This window comes from Branchiostoma belcheri, unplaced genomic scaffold (assembly GCF_001625305.1).
Source record: "Branchiostoma belcheri isolate BF01 breed outbred unplaced genomic scaffold, Haploidv18h27 scaffold32, whole genome shotgun sequence".
Lineage (NCBI taxonomy): Eukaryota > Metazoa > Chordata > Leptocardii > Amphioxiformes > Branchiostomatidae > Branchiostoma > Branchiostoma belcheri.
This window is the reverse complement of record NW_017803932.1, coordinates 175,220-198,208: the sequence shown is the minus strand read 5'-3', so window position 1 is coordinate 198,208 and position 22,989 is coordinate 175,220. Positions and strand designations below refer to the sequence as shown.

At 41.1% G+C, this 22,989-nt stretch overlaps 1 protein-coding gene across 1 annotated transcript; it reads right to left on the bottom strand.

The window, feature by feature from the left end:
- Positions 1-6: 6 nt before the first annotated feature.
- LOC109474991 (sushi domain-containing protein 4-like) lies at positions 7-22,658 on the bottom strand. The gene is made up of 8 exons (XM_019775506.1): positions 22,252-22,658; positions 7,707-7,898; positions 5,272-5,493; positions 3,719-3,904; positions 2,862-3,062; positions 2,258-2,440; positions 1,290-1,906; positions 7-1,121 (listed from the first exon to the last, which is right to left on the bottom strand). Exons 1-7 carry the CDS (start codon positions 22,313-22,315, stop codon positions 1,395-1,397), a joined length of 1,560 nt encoding a protein of 519 aa, XP_019631065.1. The 5' UTR covers positions 22,316-22,658; the 3' UTR covers positions 7-1,121; positions 1,290-1,394.
- Between the last annotated feature and the right edge of the window lie 331 nt (positions 22,659-22,989).

Genomic DNA, 22,989 nt, shown 5'->3' with positions numbered 1-22,989 from the left:
CATAGATACCACCAGATGACTAAAACAAATTGTAACTCTTGTATGTTCTTTAACAGCGTGTGTTTTGAAAACTGCACCAATAATTGTGTAGACATAACTTGATTAATATATAAGAAAAGCTTTTATGAATCTCATTCATTGCTTTTGCCTATATGATTTGAGTTAACAATCGCTCCCTTATGGAAGTAGTATGTAACGCCAACCCTAAAACTCAAAGTTTTGATGCTGCTATAGGGTTGTATTGGTGTAGACAGCCATGATAATTTCACAGCAATTATGGCTGCTTCAGCTTTTGGAGGTCAAGCAAGTGCACTTAAGGCTATCTTCTGTAACAGCAAAGCTTTTATCACCTTCTGACAACCGTTCGTTATAGAGTCTTAAAACACAGGCAAAACCTGCAATTACGAGGGACGGCAACAAGCCTTGATTTGGGCTAACTATTTATTTGTTAAGTTGTTGAGCACCTTGTGTTTCACCTTTTGAATTATTAAAACCTGACCCGGCAATTGTGTGACATGTCCAGTCAACCTGCCTTAAATACAGTATGCCCTCTGGGTAAAGCCCCTGCTGTTTTGGATCGTTTTACATGCATGTGTTTGTAACACAACATAGAAGAATACATTTATACATAATGTTCCATTTCTTCTTCTTCTTTTCTTAATAAACTATTTTGCAAATCATCACAGCAAAGACCTTAACTTTCCCAGCTGATATAAACACTGTGAGTGATTTTGACATTGGAGGTTTCAGTAAGACCTTTCATTTTCTTCCTATCAAGCAAGCTCATTAGAGCACCAGCACGTGTCACCTTTGATACATTCTAAATGAATTAAAGTACATCTATCAGGCACAAGTTAGTTATCTTCATAAGCGGTTTAACGGCTGCTCTCACCATTTATAGTAACACAACATAATAATCATAACACACATGACATAGAGCCAGTTTCTGTCTCTCTAACCTTTGCCCTGAGAAAGGAACAGGGTGAGGTTCAAAGGTCAGAGTTGAAAGGTGCAATTTTACCAAGTTAGTATTTTGTACACCTGAGCTGCGCATCATGCGTCCTGAGTGTCAAAGGTCAACCTGGGTGTCATGGCTTCCAACTGCCTATCCAGAGCATCATCTGGAATAAATAATAGTGTACAACACAGTTAAAATACAATATTACATTGTATACAAGAACACAGGATAATACTATGTCTGAAGTCAAATCCCATTTTTCAATCCTTACAATGGTTATTAGTACTGTAGGAAAACAAACTATATTGCAACAATCAACAACACTAGTTACCTTCTGCCTCAATTAGACTTTCCTTTGAGGATGACAGACTTCCACACGTGCTCTGACGGGAAGTTGACATGGACTCTTCACTCAGCGGCGCTGTTTCCACCGAAGCTACGCTATCTCCCGTAGAATTTTGTTCATCTCTGGCACTGTGGCTCCAGGTAGTGAATGCATGTCTGCAACAAAATTGACTTGGCTTCTATGGGTGTGTTCTCCGGCGTTAGGAAAGTTTGGTGAAGAGTGGTGGTTGTTTTGAACTCCCTCCCCGCCTCCCTCACTAGTGTGGTTTAGCCCCTCCTCTACTACTGCCTGGAAGGGCGGCGGCTCTTGTGTACCTTGTTCCTGACAGGCCTCTTCGTAAGAAGGCAGGGTAATGTGTACTCCCTGGGCCACCGGGTCCATGGTGAGCAGACCCACTTGGTCGCTATCGTCCATGAAGTAAAACGGGTGTCCCGGCGGGCAGTCGGTCAGCAGGCGGCGGCGCCCGGGACGACACTGCCACGCCACGATCACGACTGCGATGATGAGGATGCCAAGAACCGAGCCTGCAGAGGCAGCGACGATGCTCCACGTTTCGCTAAATGTCGTGGGTATGGGAGTGTCTGTATGGGTGCTGTGGGTATCTGGTGAAAAAAAAGGTATGACAACAAGCATTAGTGTAAGGACTTTTTTCAAGGAATGATTCTGTTCAACCGCACTGACACAAAAATGATTCTGTTCAGTGTTTTCCCCAGTGTCAATCATTCCTTCATAGATGGAATCTTGCTGCTGGGGACTAAAAATTATGATCATTCAACCATCTTGACGGACCAGAGTGGCAATTTTGATAATTTCTAATGGAACACATTAGAACCAGGCTGAACTCAGCCAAGAGGGAAGCAAGGGTTTGTTGAGATAATGGAAGAAAGATTGGTCCTGGAAATCAAACGTAAATCTAGTTTTGTTAAAATAAAAGTATGTAAAAGTCCACTCACTCATCACACAGATGGGCAGCCCCCCTCCCCATGTTCCATTAGGCTGGCATGTCATCGTCTCACTCCCCTCCAGCCTGTACCCATCGTGGCAGAAGAAGTGCACGATTTCCCGCGGGTTGAAGTACACTCTGTCCGGATTCTCGTGGTAACCGTTGACAGGCTGCGGAGGTGCTTCGCATGGTTCTGTGTGAAACAACGGTTTGATTGACACCGTCAGTTACATGTGACCTTCTCAATTTTACCTGCCCTTTTATTAATGAAGGTCACAGATGACTAGTACATTAGTCAGAAAATGGATCTTACCAGTCTGTGAAGCCTGGTGGAGGTTAACAAGCTAGTAGACATATAATTATGGTGCACTCATATTATGAAAAAGCCAATTAACACAGGTATCATATCATTTCATAGTCAAAGTATGTCTGACTATGAAATGATATGATACCTGTTTATCATGCAATTTCGACAAATTTAAAGGAACCACTTTTTTCTAATGGTTTGAAAAAGTCATTGTTTTGAAATCTATTTTCACAGAACAGACACAATCAATTTGTATCTTTTCCTGTTTGTTTGAGCTTTTGTTCATGTGTAGTGTATGTGTACTTACTTCCTTGTGCTGTGGGGTCCCACACACAGCGCGGCAGCATCCCAGACCACGAGCCTGTAGAGAGACACTCCCTGATGGAGTCTCCGTCCAGTCGATAGTTGGGGGAACAGTAGTACTGGACCTCCTCACCCTCTCGGTAGGTCTGTCTGTGGTCGGCATAATCACCATGGGTGATGGTCTCCGGTGGGTCACACACTTTCCCTGGTGGTGGGAGGGAAAAGGCAACATGTTACTAGCCAAGTAGTCTCTCCCTCACTCCTGTAGCTCACGGAACCATAGAGGCAGCACACAGGTCTGGTCGGCTGGTTAAAGATTAAGTGTGTACAGTAGAGTTGACCAGGTTTAAAGAGAATGTTTTCCACACTAGAAACAAGCTTTACTCTAAAGTTCATTATGATGATTTTGTTACAAAACATTGGCTTCAAACTTAACCATGTTTCTCCTATGATATTAATAAGTACCATTTGTTTCAACTTTACAGTTTTGGCAACCAAATTACCACAACTTGTAACAAAGAGCTCCTTACCTTTTGTGAAATTTCAAATATAAACACAAATAGTCATATAAGTTATAACTATTCATTTTATATTCCAACATGTAATCACAAGATGTGGTTGGGACACACTAAAGATTTTTCACACTAAAGATTAATGCCGCCACCAACATAGGGGACAATACAATACTCATTTTCACCTGAGTGAAGTGAGGATAGTCATGTAAAGTGCCTTTCCCAAGGGCACAAGATTGGTGGTATGTCAGAACTCGAACCCAGGGCCTCTTGGTTCTGAGTCGAGCACTCTGCCGTTACGTCACGCAACCTCACATCGCATTAACAGTTTATTTGATGGAACACTTACAACAGTGAGGGTCCTGATCAGTCCAGGCTCCACCGGTACACCTCCTGATGGTGGGACCAATCAGAGTGTACCCCCCGCTGCAGTGGTACGTCACCTCACTCCCCTCCAGGAACGGACCCTTCAGGTCAGACTCTCCACTCAGCACCAGGCCGTTCTCTATGGGACTGGGGCTGGGGCACTCGGCAACTGACAAGGATGGAAAGATACAGATTAATCAAAAGTTAGAATTATTATTTCCCTTTTTGTCATCACTATCAAACATGTAATATTAATACTGCAGCTTGGTGACCCCAAAAAACGTATTAACCAACTTATAAAGCATACATGTAATATGAAATAGTATTAGTAGATTTTCTGTAAGAGGAACTATTATGATTTCCAGTGGTACATAATGTACTAGTACTCGAATGACATTCCTCCAGTTATTTACTTCAGACCAACGTTGCTTTAAACAACCGTATGCCCAAAGCCATTTTGTTCACCCCTGTGAAAAAGGCATCTTGGTCCATGACCCTGAAATTGTTGGGTGAGTCGAGGCTAGAAGTCCTCGCTGTTGTGAGCTTTGTACAGAGGTGAATGCATTACCCCTCTGTCACATGAACATTATACGCTTACCAATTTCTCTGCCTCAACCATATTCTGTTTTAGAGTGTATGGATATAACATTTTTCAAACCTAACAAGTAACAGTACATTGGAATTGGACATTACTGAATGGTGTAAGACTTGTGAGATATAACTTTAACTTATGCAAATATCTAATGTTTGTGCAACAAGAAAGCAATACATTAACACATGTTTAAGCACTATCAAGTAATAACAAAACAATGTTTGAATAGTGGCATTGTGGACATCTGTCTCCTTACATGTGCATTTGACAGGAATGATTGACACCTTAATCCATACCTGAAGAGACATCTCTCTCTTCATTTAATACACCTTTAATCTTAATTTCAGGTCACGTCTATGGAGATTAGGTTGCTGATAAATCTCGTCTTAACCCCTGACCGTTGCATTGTTCCTTAGGTGCGATCTGATCACATTTAGTAAACGCCCCCAAGGCGACTAACACCTGTATCTAGAACAATGGCCGTGTTGTGAGAAATACACAGGTATGTGGAAACCTGCCAAGGAGGAGAGATGCGTTGTGTTGTATTGATGTATTGGTTTGCAATTCAACTGTCAGTGTTTCTGTTTACTGATTTTCAATTCAAAACTACTGTTCAGAGTTTCAACTTAATTAGTTAATGCGTGATCACATTTGTCATACAATTTGTCATTTCTTTCTTCTGCTGTTTACAGAGGATATATCCAAGAGGAGCTGTAACTTGTAAAACACGACAGTCAGACTCTCCCAAGAATGCCCTCAATTTGCTGTTGTAAACCAGTGCTGTACATGTACATCAAATGCTAGTGGTTTTGCCACAAGCAAAAGACTAACAATACCTATTGATAAGAGTAGTTACAAGCAACTGGCAATTTTGATTTATTGAATTATGACTACCCAACTATATAACAGAAACAGAACTTTTGAATCAGATGCTAAATACATACCACATCTTGGCGGAGTATCGTCGCCGGTAAAACTGCCGTCCTGTATGGCCGTCCAGCGCCCGTTGACACACGCCCTGCGAGAAGGGCCCATTTGAAAGTAGCCCTGGTCGCAGTGATACTCCACGATGGTCCCGTTGTAACAGTAGGAGTTCTGTATACAGCGGGAACTCACCACGTTGATCTGGCAATGGTCGATCTCATCAAAGTGACTACATATTTGCACTGAGGGGTAAACAACAATAACAACATAAGAATTTCAAAATCAAGTACCAATACTAGCAAGCTACTAAAACATGCAGTTATACTACATACATGTGTAGCACCATTAGCATAAGTTGCAAATTAATTTATTTTCACCTGGACTTAATTCCAAGGTAGGAGGGGAAAGAAGGCTTTCAAAGAAAGAAGCCTGCAGTAGAAGTTGGGTAAGTAAAGTAAATAAAGTAAAGCAAAGGTTGGGCAATAAAAAAACACAGACATGAATGATACAGTTGGCAATCTTCATTTGCAAGGAAGTTATTCTCTTATATTATTATGTTATAATGCAGTTGATTAGATAAAATGGATTTAAGATATAGGCATATCTACAGATGACAGAAGCTAGGGGAGGTATTTATGATATAAGCTACCGCTAATTGAATTAGCGGTAGGCTTTGCTATCATGGTATTCACACTTTCCAGTCAATAAAATTTGATATGGACATTACAAGTGACAGAACCAAGGGTGTAGTTGTCACACCCCATTTTATTAGCTACTCAGTATGCAAATCTGCTGTCAGTAAGCTCCAAGCAGATGCTGTGGTAATATCTTCTGGTATTTGGGCATCTCTTGGGTTGAGGGACTGTTGCAAAAGCCCTGCCATCAATAAATGTTATGATCTTTTACCCCAATATCTGCTTGGAGATGAGGCCAAAGTAGTGGAGCAGACAAATGCTATATTATTATTATATATTGTATGTACAAAGATGGATTTTATATATAAGCAAGTCAAAAGTCAAAACATCCATTTTTACTTTTGTGAATTTTGATCATTAATCAGATATATATATATATATACCTCAATAACAACTTTGCACTGGTATGATACCTTTCTTAAGTATCATGCTGCGCTGCATGTACAGAGGACAATGTTTTCTGCTACAAACCTATTGCAGCTTTTTTACAATCATACAATCAATTGGCAGTAGCATTGACATCTGAACAAAATGTAGCTCTATTGGTGCTCCTGAAACAGCACCATTTATCATGTCTAATCTTTCAGATCCGGCCCTTGACTTTTGTTAGCTGATCCTTAACCAATATATCATCTGATTCACATTTTCTGAGAAGCCCTTACAACTTGCTTGAGGGAATCCAAAACAACAGGTGTTGATATGAATACAAATGAGTTCTGTTTTTCGAAGCAAGTTTTACAATGCAGTTGAGGCTTTGAATCTAATGAGTTGTTTGCGTTTCATAGTTGATACTCCAAAAGTAAATATGGCAACATTAATGTAAGATTAGCCCTGATTTACATTTTGTATGCTACATAATAGAGATATCAAATAAATGTCTTTTCTTCATGAGGTCAAATAATCACTTAACACTTCATTGATATTTTGACAAGTGTACAGTTCATTAATTTTCAAACATTCAAACCCAACTGTAACAATCAACAACCTGTTTTTGTATCCAGGTGCATAATATGTCATACAATGGAGATTGGGAATGATTCTTGAATGACATGTATCTGTGCCTCTCTAATTTGTAATTGAGACGTCATTTGTGTAATTTGTGTACTTCCTGCCATCGTCAATACCTTGTGAATCATTAGTTAGTAGGTCAGGAGGATACGTTGTCCTAGAGTCACCCCAACCTGACTCATGGTGGGTGGATGGGAGAGTCTGACGGTGGAATTTTCCGTAACCACAGGAATTTATCAATCCAAAAGAAATGGTTAGGTAGGAGGTGCGGACTGATTATCCCATTATCATAAGCCCATCCCGCATCTGTCTGAATGTTTAGGGACCAAAAATGTGTTCAAACTACTCTCTAAGCAGAGGTTGTGGGGGAATGATTAGTAGCTTTTTATATAATAATTATGGCTGTTTTTATTGGCACTACCCCCACCCGTCGGTGGCCGGCAACCTTCTCTCAGGCTAAAAAGTAATGGATACTGTCTTGCCACCGAAAGGGTTCAAACAAGGTCATCAGAGATGACAGACTTCACCCCCTACAGGCAATGCTACATGTACATTGTGCACACACAGACAGATAACAATGCTTCACCCTCTTCTGCATTTTGGTGAAGTAACAAACTCTTGCATAGAATCATTCTGTTGACAATGTCTCAAAGGGAGTCTTCTATATATTTTGCAAGTATACATGTACATGTACCACGGTAGTATTGTTTTCATTGTTGTTGTTTTTCCCCAGACTTTGTAATGATACTAACCACATGTTGGAGTCTCTCCGCTCCAGTGCCCCCCCTCACATGTCCTCTCCTCCTGCCCGACCAGTCTGTACCCCCTGTTGCACTTGTACCGGATCACTGTGCCTTGTGGGTAGGGGAGGTCTCCAGTTTCAGGCTTTTCCATGATCCCAAACTTCCCATTGGGGATGTTGTCTGGGATACTGCAGGCTAAGGCTGCAAAGGGTATGAACGATTATTAGTAAAAGGGCATACAAATAGATTTATGATTAATATATTCATGTAATGGCATAGCAAAACCAGTGTAGCAGTATCTAGAGGATATGTCTTAATTTTGTAGTAAACTGTGTTCAGGAAACTGTGTTACTTTTAAAGTTGTAAATAACAGCACTGAAAGTAGTAGGTAAGCCAGCTTAGTATGTGGCAAAAATTATTTGGTCGAAATTCAAAGCACTTCAGACATGTTTGTAAGTATTGCAAATTTCTTAGATGACTTGTCTATTACTAAATATTAAAAAAAAACTTGTTTATAACAACTATGGAAAAACTATAAAAACGACTCAATACTATTCTGTACATTGAAGGAGTTGGTTGAAGTTGACATACACTGTACCAGTAAGAATCTACTGTACATTACTGGATGAACAATTTAATATAACTGAAATGTTTTACTGTCACTATGCAGCCCCATAACAAAGACATCACTGTTAAACTTCAATGATTAGGTATTCATTGATAATGAGATACATTTCAACTGCACAGGCAAAAAATTCCTGTGGCTTATGAATCCTGCATAATTACTCGCTGTGTTCTTTGATTATGGCATGCTTGTGTAACACCAAATGCCTTAGCTTTCTGACAGTGAAGAATAGCATCCTTCATATTACAAACATACCAGAGGATGAAAAATGTTTTCCCAAGTATGCCTCTAGAAAAGGTCAGGTGTGACACTGAATACAAGCACCAAAACAAGAGGTCATCATGGAACAAGTGTTCCCATTGAGAGAGGGGACACCTGGGTTGTTTCATACACATCAGAGATGAGCATGATGCCTCCTGAAGTATGCCAGGACACATTCTTGGGTAGGAGACACCGATGCATCAAGTTAATCCGGGATTATCATTTGACTTTTGAACAGTTCACCTGTGTGGTTTGCCTAACCAACAGGAAATCTTTGTTGTCATTTTGAAATATGTACATGTAACCTGGGTAGTGCATACACTGGGGCTTTCTTATTTGTTCCCTAATTTGAGTATGGGGCCCGGGCTGGGCCCTGGTATACAAATAGGATAGCACCATCCAGGCGAGAAATATGTGGTCAGCTAAAATGTTTTGAATTGATTCTGATTACATACCAATTTTCAAATATTGCTGTAACTTAAATCTCTCTCTTGTTTGCAATAATTAATTAGTCTATGGCATCACAAAACTCTAACGTTACATGTCAAATATATACTTCTAAGTTATAACAAGTCACCATACATCATATAGATTACATTACAAAGTGTATTTATGCCTTTTTTTGGTTACTGTGCACTGTAGACACCGTAGACTCAGTCATACTGTATACATGTAGTGATAATTGATATGGTACACCAGCACGGATCACAAATCTACCATCTGAGAAGAATCTTTTATTGATTTTTGTGCTCTAATTATGATGGTCTTGTGCATTACAAAATGTAGATCTGAGTTCAATTATGGTGCAACATATCAAGTATGGGAATTCTTTCGTGATTTAAAAAAAATGACTTTGAGTTGAACTTGATTTTTCTGATTGCAACGTTGCATGCAAAAATATGACATCTTGCGGCTCACCATGACACACAGGGGGGTCGGGAGGCAGCCACGCCCCGCTATCCAGACACTGCATTTTGTCAGAGCCAACCATGGCATAGCCGCCATCGCAGTTGTACCGCAAGACGGCACCCGGAAACAGCTCCTGACCTGCACGGACATTCCTACTACTGTGGTTGGGAATGCCAGGGTCGCTACAAACCAACGCTGTAGGGAACAACATGCAGGGTTTCTTTACTAGATTATCCACTACCTGTCCTGGTACAGCAGCGCCCCCTGTTAGATCATTACTCACTTGCAGGAAGCTACTAGTACATGCAGCAAAGCCTGCAACTTATGGTCTCATTCATGAGTTTTTTCCATACATTAGAAACCATGCATTAATGAGTGACTTACGAGACCGTGTTCCCTATGATCCTACATTAAATCAATCGATATCTTTCATGCTATGTTGAGCACACGTACTCTACATCTCATAAAAAAATTGCCAACGACCTCTATACACACAATCCCCTTTTACCATGGGAAATACAAACTGCACCTAGTGGCTGCCCGCAAGAGGCCCTCCCACGGTGCAAACCTACGACCGCACAACTCACAACACTGGACTGTGCACGTCCGACCTAGCGCGCGGCTGCCGACAATTACGTCCTAATTTCATCAGTTACAAACAAGCTTTCACCGCTTTGACGTTTTACATCAGTTGGGATGGCTAAAAGGGAAATTCTCACCAATAAAAACACGCGTTCATACAGCCGCTTAGTTTTTGACTTGGCACTCTTTTAGGGGGTACACTCGGAGTAATACATGAATGAGACCTTTAGTCCATGGGCCAGGTCCCCAAAAATGACAATTTGTTACCAAACAGAGGGACAAAGGATGACTTAGTTTTTTAGAAAGGTTGGGTCCTCTAGTTGATCATTATGCATGATAACCATGTTGAGTGCCCAGCTTTGACCTTGTTATCTGACCTTGAACTTTGACCCTACACGAACCATGTCTTTTTCTACTTTAATTGAAAGGGGAGTGGCAAATAATCAAATATGGATGTTTTTGAGATTTAAACTTAGTGGAGTAATAAATCAGAAACCAAGGATTACAAAAATGTCAATTTTGTTCCGATATGTCATTTCTAAGAGAAGTTATGAGCTTTTGAAATTCGATTTTTCGGTAAAAATTGGTAAAAAAAATGGAATGTTTACTTTTCAAAACCTGTCAAATATACAGATTGCATATTCGAGGCGGGTTCATGAATTCATCTAATTTGTTACACTTTTCCCTACATTTTAAGCTTTAAATCGTAAAAATCCATCAATCCAAACTGGAGTTATGAGTATCTAAAAGTTCTATTCCCACAGGCCTTCTGTGGGAAGCCGTTGCTAGGGCCGTTGCTAAGGAGGCACTGGGCTGCTTTCCCAGTAAAATGTAGTGCATACCATAAGTAAAACGTGAAGAAAATTTTCATCGGTGGAAAACTGTCCATTTTCAGGGCATCAGAAATTCGTATCATGTTTCCATGGTAACCGTTGCTAAGGAAAATACATCTCCCTAGCAACGCAGAGGATAATACTTCTATACGGCTTCATAAAAGGTAATAGAGGGATACCTGTGGGGAATGCTTGTTTCCTGACGATGTTGAGTGAAGTATCTGAGTGTAGATATGAGGGCAGCTCATTTTGTTTGTAATTTTTCGCATTATTTGGGTGTTTTTAGCTAAAAATGTAGATTTCTGACACCTGTGCCATGATATATAAAGCACTTTTGCTGAAATTCGGTACAAACATGTAAGTTAACAACTGCCACGAATCTCTGCCTATTAAATGCTGATGACTTCGTTGTTCTGAATAAAAAAAAATTATATTTTTTGTTATTTCTATCCAAAAATGTACATTTTGGTTTATGTGATAATGTCTAAATGAACAATACTGAAATTTATTATGAACATTTGACATAGTAAGCCACACTATTTTATACAACAATATAAAGAAACGTTTCAGACATAACTTACTACAAGACGTAGCCACAAAACAAGCCGTGCTTTGACGCTAATCAGTTTAAATCATCATCAAAACCTGGCAAAGGTTAATGGTGAACAATAAATGAATACTTGTAGGACTTATTAGTTATTTGTTCTTCCAAGTGAATCACTTGTAAGGTTCATCGCTGAGGAATGGAAGAAAGGCAAGTACAAGTACAAGAAAAAGCTACACAGCAAGGTGCTTTTCGTTGCATGTGAGGAAGAGTGTCACAAGATTACATCACAGAATATTGACATAGTCCCAGAGTTCAACTCGAATACTGTAATTACTGATTTTTTAACAATACTGATATGTTCACGGTTTTCACGGTCACTTCTGTACCGTGAACTCATCAAACCGCTAACACTCCTTCGCCCAGAACAGCAATAAATTATTCACGTCTTATGTTTTTCATGTAACGATGTTCCGTATATTTGATAACAAATGCGCTACTGTCGAGTATCAAAATTATTATAATGCTATAACTAATATTAGAAATCATATTATGAGACACCGAATCGCGTGTCAAGCCGAGTCAACTGCGTACAAAAATCTTAGCGTAACGTTTAATACACGGCACGGCCCGGCTACGACACAGTGACTGTCATCAGAGGATACAGATGTCTTCCTACTGTGTTTGGCGTTCTACCAGTTAATTTGATCCTTATCTTAAATGTAACTTTTCTGGAGCCCAGCTATGGGAATACCAACAAAGTTCAGACTTCTACCAGTTGCATAACAAAGATTCGTTGACTCATGTCCAGCGTTGTCCTATGCTTCGTTCAGCTTGAGTTCTGCACTCCCGAACACACGTTCTCACGAACTGCGAAAAAAACCCACATTATTAGACAGTATAAATGAAAGTGATTAACGGTGCACACCCCAGTTCTTCCGCGACCGGGGTCCGTGATAGTCCGTTGTAAAAAAGTGACGAAAGGGTTTTGAGGGTCCAAGTTTGAGGTGACATTTCTTATAAACTGCCACGAAGTATCATTAAACATTAACATGGCTGAAGAGTGTAAGAAATGGTGATTTTGGGGTGAAAATTTCTTTTGGCTCCGAACCTTACTTCCGGGTATCCTTGCGCGCCAAGTGTAATCCGCCCGTTTGACCTAGTTTTCGCTCTGTGGCTTCGTAGGGGTGGATTTGCAACCCCTCGCGCCGTGGACTGTTTAGAAAATTACAGTACTAGAATTTTCTTTATAATTTACTCGGGTATAGTCAAGGCTTGGGTCTTTCTGCCAGCATCAGTCATTTCTGCCGGAAAATTTTTTTTTGTGGGATTATCCTACGCGAAAATTCGCAATTTTGGGCATTAATTTTGGAGTGAAAATAATGTTTTTCCGTTGATTTTACCAAACTTAAAAAGGTTGAAGAAACCAAACTCAGCTTGTCTTGTAGCTGAAGAGATACCCTTTCGTCCCATATACAGTTATTCTCCTTCCGAATTATTCCACGCCAGAGACGGTCGCTAGATTTGAGGGTGTGCAGCTTCGAAAAGAGGCCCCAAATAAACTGGGGTGTGCCCCCTTAAGAGTGGACAAAATGAGAAAAAGTGCAATAAAGCTCACAAGTAACAAACTGAATTAAGAATAAATACATGTATGTCATCATTCTCACTTTGTATCTGGTCTAGTCATCTTCATCCTCATCACTAGTGTCGTCGTCAACTTGGACGGTATCGTCAGGTCTGTTGTCGCAGTCCGTGAGCCTGCACATGTCTGTACACTTTAAGCCATTTTTAAGGCAGCTGCACTTCGGTAGCTTGCACGCTCTTGTACAGGAACAAGACAGCAGTTCCAACACTGCTGTAGGCGCTGGCTCACCACTCATCCAATCAATTGACAGCTTGTCATTGTCCTGACACCAGCCAAATCCGACTGGGCTTGGGATTAAAGGGCGGCACTCAAGGCTTCGCTTCCAGGTTGCTGCTACGTAGTTTGCTCTAATTGCATGCTTGTACAAACAATCAGCACATGGTGGTAGTTGAATAGAATCAATGCTGCCTTTCTTCGCACAGAACAATCTATATCTGAGCTCATTGATGTCACTTGTTCCCGGCCGGGAAGAGTACATATGGCAAGTGAAACGCTGGAGTTTCCGGAAAAGGTCATCTGACAGCTCCCATTCCGTCCCTAGGAGTTTGAACATTTCTTGGAAGTCTTTGTTTTCTTTAACAAGTCGAAGTGCTCCCATCTTCCCCCTTCCGGCGAAGGCACTAACACTGTCGCATCCTGTGAAGGCATGCATGCCAAGGAGGCTACTGCAGAGGCCTTGGCCTATGGCCTGAGCCACACCTGAGATACTGACATATCGGACTCTCGTTTGTGTTCCACACTTCATAAAGACTGAGGATCGAATGGACTGGTGGAATTCCAAACACAGTAGGAATACATCAGTATCTTCTGACGACACTGTCACTGTGTCATATCCTGACATTGCTGCATGGGCGGCATGAAGGATCATCCGAGTGTCAGCTTCTTCTTGATTTGAATTCAGCTCCGGGACGATGTCAACATTCTCTGCGCATGCTGTAATCTTGTAGCATTCTTCCTCATATGCAACGAAAAGCATCTTGTTGTGTATCTTTCTCTTGTACTTGTCTTTCTTCCATTCCTGAGCAATAAACCTTACAAGGGATGTCTTGTTCCTTGGGTTGATGAGGAATTTTCTCCACTGCTGTACGATGTGTTGGGGTTGGATATTTCTAAACTCATTGCTGTCTTCGGATCCTCTACGTTCTCGTTCTGCATTCTTAATTGAGTCCTCTCGATACACATCAAAGACGACATCAATCCTGTGAGAGAACCATCCTTCATGTACAACCATGTCGAACAGATATTCAGCCACCTCCGAAAATCTCTTGTGATCGGCTTTCAGCCTTTGTACTATCGCCATGCCATCGATGATGCACGCAGATGTCTGGGGAATTTCCTCTGCTGCTGGTACATTCTTTTGTAGTTCTTGTGCTAGTGTCGACTTTGTCGTTTTCCGTAATGATCCATCCGCTGTAGCTAGCGACCACGGAAGAGGTCCTAGTGGATGACAAAGCACGTCTCTCATCTGGAGCTTCCTGCTTTCTGCTATGACGATCATCTGACCGAATAGAGCTCTGTCGGCTTTCAGGACGATCTCCTTTGCAGCTGTGCTCTTGACCTTTACCTTCTTGTTGAGCTCTGAGAAGGTCTGCAACTTGGACTTCTTTATTGTGTCGTGAAACTGGGCCGTTGGTGCATCTGTCTCGAGGCGTTGCACACGGAATGCTTCATATGCCTTTTCCCCGTATGCTTTCGCGTTTAGAAGATCTTCTTCTATCTTTTGGGTGGCAATTTTTCCGGTTGACAGACAAACCAAGTCTTGATGCTCACTGTTGAATGGATTTATCCAGTTAATTTCGAGCATAGCAACAAGTGCATTGACGTCGGCCTCGTCCCTTGCAATCCGGCTGGTCTGAAGGTCTGTATGCCCAGAACTAGAATTTACGTGTAGCATTTCCTTCAACATCCTTATACACAGGCTTCGGTATCCCGCAACCAGGTAGTATTTGGTGACTGCCCCAGGCTTTAGGCTGAAGCCTTTGGTACCCCCTGAAGTCTGTGTGTCCTTGTTGACTGTCTCCTCGCAAGCCTGGTCGACAGGAATTCGGCCGAATGGGTTCTGGTCACCGATCTGTGCTGAGAATCCGCCAGATTGCAGATATTCAAGGGCGTCGGGGTGGGTTTCGTTGAGGTGACACATGTCAGATAGATAAGCAGGTAAGTAGCGAGCATAGTTCAAGTGGTCATATGCAAAGCACCATGGGATCATCTGTCTGACAGCTGCGAGATGCAGCTGCCAATCCCCTTCTCGTGATGCCCTCACCAGCCCTAGCATGATCTCGACAATGTCGATGTAGGACATCCAGAAACTTGACAACTTTCCCTTAGTGTTGCGAAGAAACTCTCGATATTCATCATAGAGTGTGAGAAACTCAGAGAATCTTTGGCTTGTCAAGACCTTCTCATGCTCATCCTGGCAGATATCATTGTGGAGAGGTGTCAAGCTGTCGAGGAAGTCTTTGACGATGTCTTCCTTCTCAGTGTACTCCCCTAACCACGTCTGGAACCCTTTCCACACCAGTCTTTGGAGCGCCTCATACATCAATTTATGAAAGCGAATGGCACGATTGTACTTGCGTCCCTCTAGCACTCCAGTCACTGACCCCTCGGCGATTACACCAGACTCAATGCAGATGTCTCTCAAACCAGCGTCTTGGAATCTCTTCCCGATGATGGACAGCAGAGTGCAGAGAGTATGGAACATGCCCATTCTAACAACAATGTCCTTAAACTGGTGAGGGTGTTTCCATATAATCTCGGTAGCCTTCGCATATAGCGCCTGATCGAAGACCAGCACTATGCTCTCCAAATGAAGTGCCTCTTTGATCTTCAATGAGCGGACCAGAATCTCATGGACAGTAGACATGTTGCTAGCGGGTGCATCGATTGTGGGGAGATATCCTATGCTGTCTTGAGAAACCTCTGTTTCATTGCGCACTGAAATGTTGTATCCAGTCCATCCACTCACTTTCTGCCTTGTCTCCGCATGCAGACGAAGTAGGACCCATAGCAGATTCTTTCTTCTAGCATTTTCTGATGCTTCCTGGCAGTTTACGTGTACATACCTTCTTGGCTTGGGCCCTTGACGCTCTCCTGCGTTGTAAATCGGCAGATTTGCAGGAGTTAGCGGCTCGATGCTTCTTTTCTTGCTTCTGGGTATTTCTGCTGATTGCTCGTTGGGGAGATGTGGGCCAAAGTACCTTGCCTGTACTGCTATTCCATTCACACGGTGTGAGGTACCTTTGCCTGACAGGGTCTCTTCAAGTCTGTCAATGTTATCCCATGCCAAGGTGGTACTAACAAAAGGGTGTATGTTCTCTGGTAACGGAATGTCGCTGCACTGTTCCATTTTCTTCAGACAGAGAGCAGTGTTGATCTCCTCGAGCTGGGAATACGAGATACCATGGCCACAGCGATTCAGTATAGACACAAGCTCAACGTTGTTCGTCAGACTCTTCACTGCATACGGAAGAAGAACGTGTTTTGGTTGCTTGATCTGTCCCCTGCTTACTCCAAATATTAGGTCTTGTGCGTAGGACTTCATCAATCGCTGGACTCTTGCATTACACTCCCCATCTGACAAATCTTTGCTACCAGAGAGCAAGGTATACAAAAATACACGTAGCTCTTGAGGGATATCCAGCGCATTCTCCTCGAGCTCAGACGGGCGTGGCGGCCAAGACATGGTGTTTTGTTTTCTCCGTATAGCATCACGAATGTCGATCGCAGCTTGTTGTATGTTAGAGATCTTCATCGGTAAACCCTTGTCGTTTTCTTGTTCTGCCATCAGAATTGTGACTACATTCTTGGCAATTTTCATGGGTGTCAGGCTAGCAGGGATGAGGAAGACTCTTTGTGAATTGTCGAGCAATTTCTCAAACCTGAGTACTTCTCCAAATTCCACCTCTAGATTCCTTCTGATGTGTGTTTTGGTGGAAGGTCTGCATTCATTGATACCCAGCGAGGTCAGATATTCTACAAGCAACTCTGACATTTCTGACAATCGGACGATTCTCTCCTTTTCTATTACATCTGATCTGACGTAGTTAAAAAGCATCTGGTAAGCATTAGACTCTTGGTGGGCATAATGGTCATTTGAAGATTCATCACTGGCATCAGATGTCGATGTGCAGGTTGCTTGTGGTCTAGTGTAACTCTTGTAACAAGTCCTGTGATAGAAAGCCTCTGCTGCAACTAACTCACGACTCACAATTGCAAGAATCCTGCTGTCGTTCTTTTCTGTTGCTATCTTTCTGATGCTGGTGTCTGCCCGCATATCGCAACACTGCACTAACGTCTCACGACTATTCGTGCCCTTCACATATTTGCTGGACTTTTCACAGAAAATACAGACTCGTTCGTATGTTGTACTCGTGCTAGAACTTCCTCTGCTAGAAAGCCGTCTAGCCTCCTGTTCCTGTTTGTCATGGTCATCTGCTGTTTGTTGTATCTTATCCAACAGCTTTTTCATTGTGAAAATGCTTCTACATTTCCGATGGTAGTGAATGTCAGGGATTTCCCCTTCATTTGTAGACGCAGCAATTTCTAAAAGTGTTTGATGTTTTCGTATCTCTGCTGCTCTTAACAGGGTTTTCCATGATTCTCCGTCTTTAGGAATCACTAAGTCGGTGGTGTCGTCCGCGCAATGGATTACACAACTTTTGTCTTGGCATAACTTCTTTGTTGGAGATACTTCTTCGTTGCTGATGGTCCTTTTAGAGGCCCCTATCAAATCACAGGATGTCTATCTTAGTTCCGAAAACTAACCAATAATTCTAGTCAAACGGCAATACTAAGAGAGAACGCTTCAAAACTACGTAGTTTTTAAGAGTATTCGAGAAATTGGTACAAAACGTCGACTTTCTTTCTGTACAGTGATTTCGATGATACAGATATGTTCAGCATAACAAGTGGCAGAAAATTACCTACAATTCACTGTAAAGTTGCCCAACATTACAGAAACAACGGGATTGTAAGAATTAATTTAAATCACCTGTCTTCCGAGCCGCCATCCCGGAGTCTCAGAGACACGGTTGGCCGTAAAACTCACAAAAACGCGGAACCTCTCACCGGCGCATGTCTCATCCCATCTTCAGTCCTGCTTGAATGACTTAAATCTAACGTAAGGCTTCTAGAATCTAACGGCCTACCTTTTCGAATCCATTCCTTCGAACAGGTGTTCACTACCTGTTCGAACACGTGCGTAATGACGTGTGCACAGCATCGGGTAAATGTTAACATAAGCTTTTCTTTCTTGCTATATTTTTCGCCATTTTCCCTCATCTATGATGTCATTTTACGTCATTACGACGTTGTTTGTGGTTGCTTAAGACATAAAATAATCCAAGGAGATATCAATATTTAATTGGACACCCCATCTTGAAACGTTTTCTTAAACATTCCCCCACAGGTATCCCTCTATTACCATTTATGAAGCCGTATAGAAGTATTATCCTCTGCGTTGCTAGGGAGATGTATTTTCCTTAGCAACGGTTACCATGGAAACACGATATGAATTTCTAAGGCCCTGAAAATGGACAGTTTTCCACCGATGAAAATTTTCTTCACGTTTTACTTATGGTATGCACTACATTTTACTGGGAAAGCAGCCCAGTGCCTCCTTAGCAACGGCCCTAGCAACGGCTTCCCACAGAAGGCCTGTGGGAATAGAACTTTTAGATACTCATAACTCCAGTTTGGATTGATGGATTTTTACGATTTAAAGCTTAAAATGTAGGGAAAAGTGTAACAAATCAGATGAATTCATGAACCTGCCTCGAATATGCAATCTGTATATTTGACAGGTTTTGAAAAGTAAACATTCCATTTTTTTAACCAATTTTTACCGAAAAATCGAATTTCAAAAGCTCATAACTTCTCTTAGAAATGACATATTGGAACAAAATTGACATTTTTGTAATCCTTTGTTCCTGTTTTATCTGGCCACCAAGTAACGTTGGAAAATATCCATATTTGATTATTTGACACTCCCCTTTGCATTATAAGTAGGAAAGGAAATGGTCCCCATGGGGTCAAAGTTCAAGGTCAGATAGCAAGGTCAAAGCTGGGCACTCAACATGGTTATCATACATTTTCAAAAAGCTTGTGGGGAGGACTATCACATGAAGGTATTCGCGTTTTGTCCCTTGATTTGGTAACAAAATCTTGTCTGGCCCATGGACTACTTATGCAAGCTTGTGTTGACCAAATTATGGCACCCACATTGCACTACTTAGGATTGCTGACCAATACACGTGTATTATCTATACTAGTAATGTTAAGGTGTGGGGTCTAGATTTAAACAATGTACTTTTTATGGGACAAGCTGCATACATGTATACTATCTACTACATGTGTACATGTATATGTACATTTTGTACTTTGCACGCAAAATTGGAATGTATTGGAAATGATCTTCTGTTATGAATTTGCAATTATAAATCCATAGTTCTGACAAGGACTCTGAAATGATTGAAAATAATGAGGAAATATTAACAATTGTAAAGGTTGTCAAAAAAATTGTGATCTCATGAATTAGTGAACTCGAAGCCAAGGCTTGTCCAACCGGTATATCTAGACTATGACATTTGGCATTGTTATGCAAGGTCATTTTTAGAAGACAATTATCAAATTAAGTTAGGCATTGAACACTCAGGCTTGGATACTTGGAATGTGTCTAAGTTATGTACACGTGGACATTTTAGCAAATTAATTAATTGTACTAAATATCATTCAGGAAAGCAAAGTTCATTCAGGAGAATTCTAACCATAGTGTAGGTCACCATTGTCAAACAAGTGACAGAAAATCTACAATGGCTACCTGTTTGTTGAAACGTGTGTCAGTGTGTGTTCCCAGTGTCTCTAAAAATGTCACATGATATTTAGTCATGATCAGTCAGAGAGTAGAGGTACACATACAATTGCTATCTAACCTCCCTCGCTCCAACACTCAAACACACTCACTTGTGGCAATTGCATAATGACACATGTACACTTACATGTATGTATAATAAAATATTTTCTAACACATGACAAGAAGCATGGCTAGACAATATCTAGCATATCTAGACAATGTTTGCTTTTCTTGCTTATGTAACATGCAAAACTTTGTTTATTGCGAGGGTTGTTCCCAAACCACGAGTCAGGGGTTGTTTGTTTTGGGGCGTTTTGTGTACACAGTAGCAACCACATTGCCAGGAGATCAAGTAATGCATTTTTCATAGCTCTCAATGGTAGACTAACTAGATTTGACAGTCTATAATTAAGCCAAACATTACAAAGAAAGGCTTAAAATACTTCCTTTTCCTGAATACTAGGTAAAAAGCAGTGTAACACACTGATCAGAATATACATTTTGAGTATATTTTTCACTGTGCTACTAATTATGAGACTGAAGCATTTACATGTATAGACTATGTGGTACAATATGAATATCCAAGTTTTTGATTAAATTTTTGTTCATGTGGTGGACCAATATTGACATTTTAGCTGGTAGAACATACATGTATCGTTCAAGTTGTCACTACATGAAATGTGTTCGAGCCCAAAGTACATACGTATACATGTAGCAGAAAAGCCCAAACATTGTCAGGTTAAGAACAATTTTGGTAGAGCAACACTGCGACACTCTGAACTTAAAAAAGTTAAATATCAGTGAAATAGGACTGGCAACTCATTGAAATGCAAAAATATTTTCCTGAAGAATGGTTTCTCATAAGACTAATGTTATTACAGTAAGAGGCTGAGGGTTTGACGGAGTATATGACCACAACAATTTCCAGATCACACTCACTAGACAAGAAACAGCTGTTTGGAACATTTTCATCATAAAACTAGTACCATCAATCAAATACATCTATACCTGATACTACAGTTAATTATGATCAAATTTTAGACAATTCCAACTTCAAGCAAATTGCAACCTTGACTTTGCTAAGTTACTTGCTGAAAAATTACAGAGAACCACCTGTTTCATGTATCTGGACGTTATGTGCCATGAAGTCAATGTTACACTGGAGGGCAGTTATTTGCTTGTGGTTAATTGTGACAGATACAATTACATTAAGTGCATGCATGACAAGACGCAGCCAAATACATGTACTAGTAACAGAGGAGCTGAAAAAAGCATCGGACAATTCTATAAACATTCCATAACTTGATACCTCTACCCAGAAAACTATAATGCATGATTTCGATTAAACTGTACGTGTGTTCTAAAGGCAGTTTCAACTTGTTCATGATAGTTGTGTCAGGTAAACCTTTGCAAGCTTTTTTGTGGCAATGCTCTGACAATAAACATCATGACAATTTCAGGATTCAGCTGGTAGTTTCTCTACACCTAAAAAAGCACACGTGCCCTTTTCTTTCATAAAATCCATTTTGAGTTTATAATTACAGTACTGCCAAAAAAGTTACTCAAGCAACTGGATACGATTTTGCTGTAAATCACACATGAAACCACCTGCTCTCATGTATCTGGGCCTTATGACTAAGTTATGTTCTTTGAGTAACTGTTTTTGGCATATATTTATTATCTGGATGTCTAACCTTCACTGACATAACACAGCATATGTTTTTCACTTGCATGGCATTGCTGAATCCAACTAAATATAAAGTCCACTCTCATATACTAGTATAATAATAAATTCCATGGGGCACCCTAAGACCGTCACATGAAAACAGCAACTTGGAAGTAAGCACACTACAGATACCCGCCTCCAGGTGTTGAAGACATTCTTCAAAAGGCCTTGAATTATCAATTTTTTGGGGGGACAAGTAAGTTTCTAATCTAGTTTTTGAAGTGTTTGGGCCACGACCATCCTTGTGTTTACGTCACATCACATATTCACGTCTCTACTAACCAACAAAGAAGTGAGTCAAGTTGCACTACTTTAAATTCCGAAACAAAAGACGACGCGACTGAACCACCGGTTAAAAAAATGCTGAACAAAAGAAGTAGTAGGTAAATGTATATCCTATACATTCAGACGGTTTCTGTTAGATTATGACTTCATAGATTTGTCGTAAGCAAACGTGTGGATGTTGCAGAGCTTTCTAAATATCATAAATGATGACTATTTTGAGAAAACATATGACAAAAATTATGTACACCTGGAGGAAGTGGCGATAATTTATGTTGTAAGGTCTAAACTCACCTTTCCCTTCTCCGAAGAGTTGGACGACGATGGTGGAACAAAACACAGCGACTGCTAGAAGCATCTTTGTGGAATCTTGCACGAAAGAGTTGGGTAGTAAGAGTGACTCAGGTTCTTCCCTCAAGACAAGATTGTGTACACAAACACAAGAAAAAAAACACTGACGTCCTAACTAAAAATTCGTCACAACGTTACCAGGAAAACCTTATCGAAACGTCCGTTTGGATGTTGTCTGTTCCCAAGTGACTACTTCTTGGCTGTCGGAAAGTCTGCTACTTGGTGTTGTGATTGATTAAGTCGCCGATGTGAGGAGAAAAGGTGGAAAACGCCCTGTTTTTGACAACTTTTTGTAACACTACACCAAACTTCCTCCCTCGGCGTCCGCCATGATAGCACCCAGGTCATGACGTCATAGGGGTCAAAAGTCAGACTGTCCAAGCGCAAAAAAGAGCGGGAAACTCGAAGTTAGATATAAATGTTACGACGAGTGATATGGACTTGTGTCATTAACTGTCACAATGATATCCCTATCTCTCTGTCCCCCTATCCCTATCCCTCTACCCCATTATTGTATATACCTTTAGCGCCCTATCCCTCTATCCCCTATGCCCTTATAACGTTACGGGCTCTGTCGATCCCCCTATCCTCCTATCCCCCTACCCATATCCCCTATTCCCATATCCTCCTGTCCCCCGACCCCCTATCATCCTATCAATCAACCTATCCCCCTACCCCCTA

Bases quoted from the DNA above. Each gene is read 5' to 3' on its own strand.
- LOC109474991 (XM_019775506.1), bottom strand. From the start codon at position 22,315: ATGCTTCTAGCAGTCGCTGTGTTTTGTTCCACCATCGTCGTCCAACTC. The intron at 3,905-5,271 runs GTATGTATTTAG...CATCCTTGTCAG, and splicing joins CGATACTCCGCCAAGATGTG to TTGCCGAGTGCCCCAGCCCC. The intron at 1,907-2,257 runs GTGAGTGGACTT...TTTTTTCACCAG, and splicing joins GCTGCCCATCTGTGTGATGA to ATACCCACAGCACCCATACA.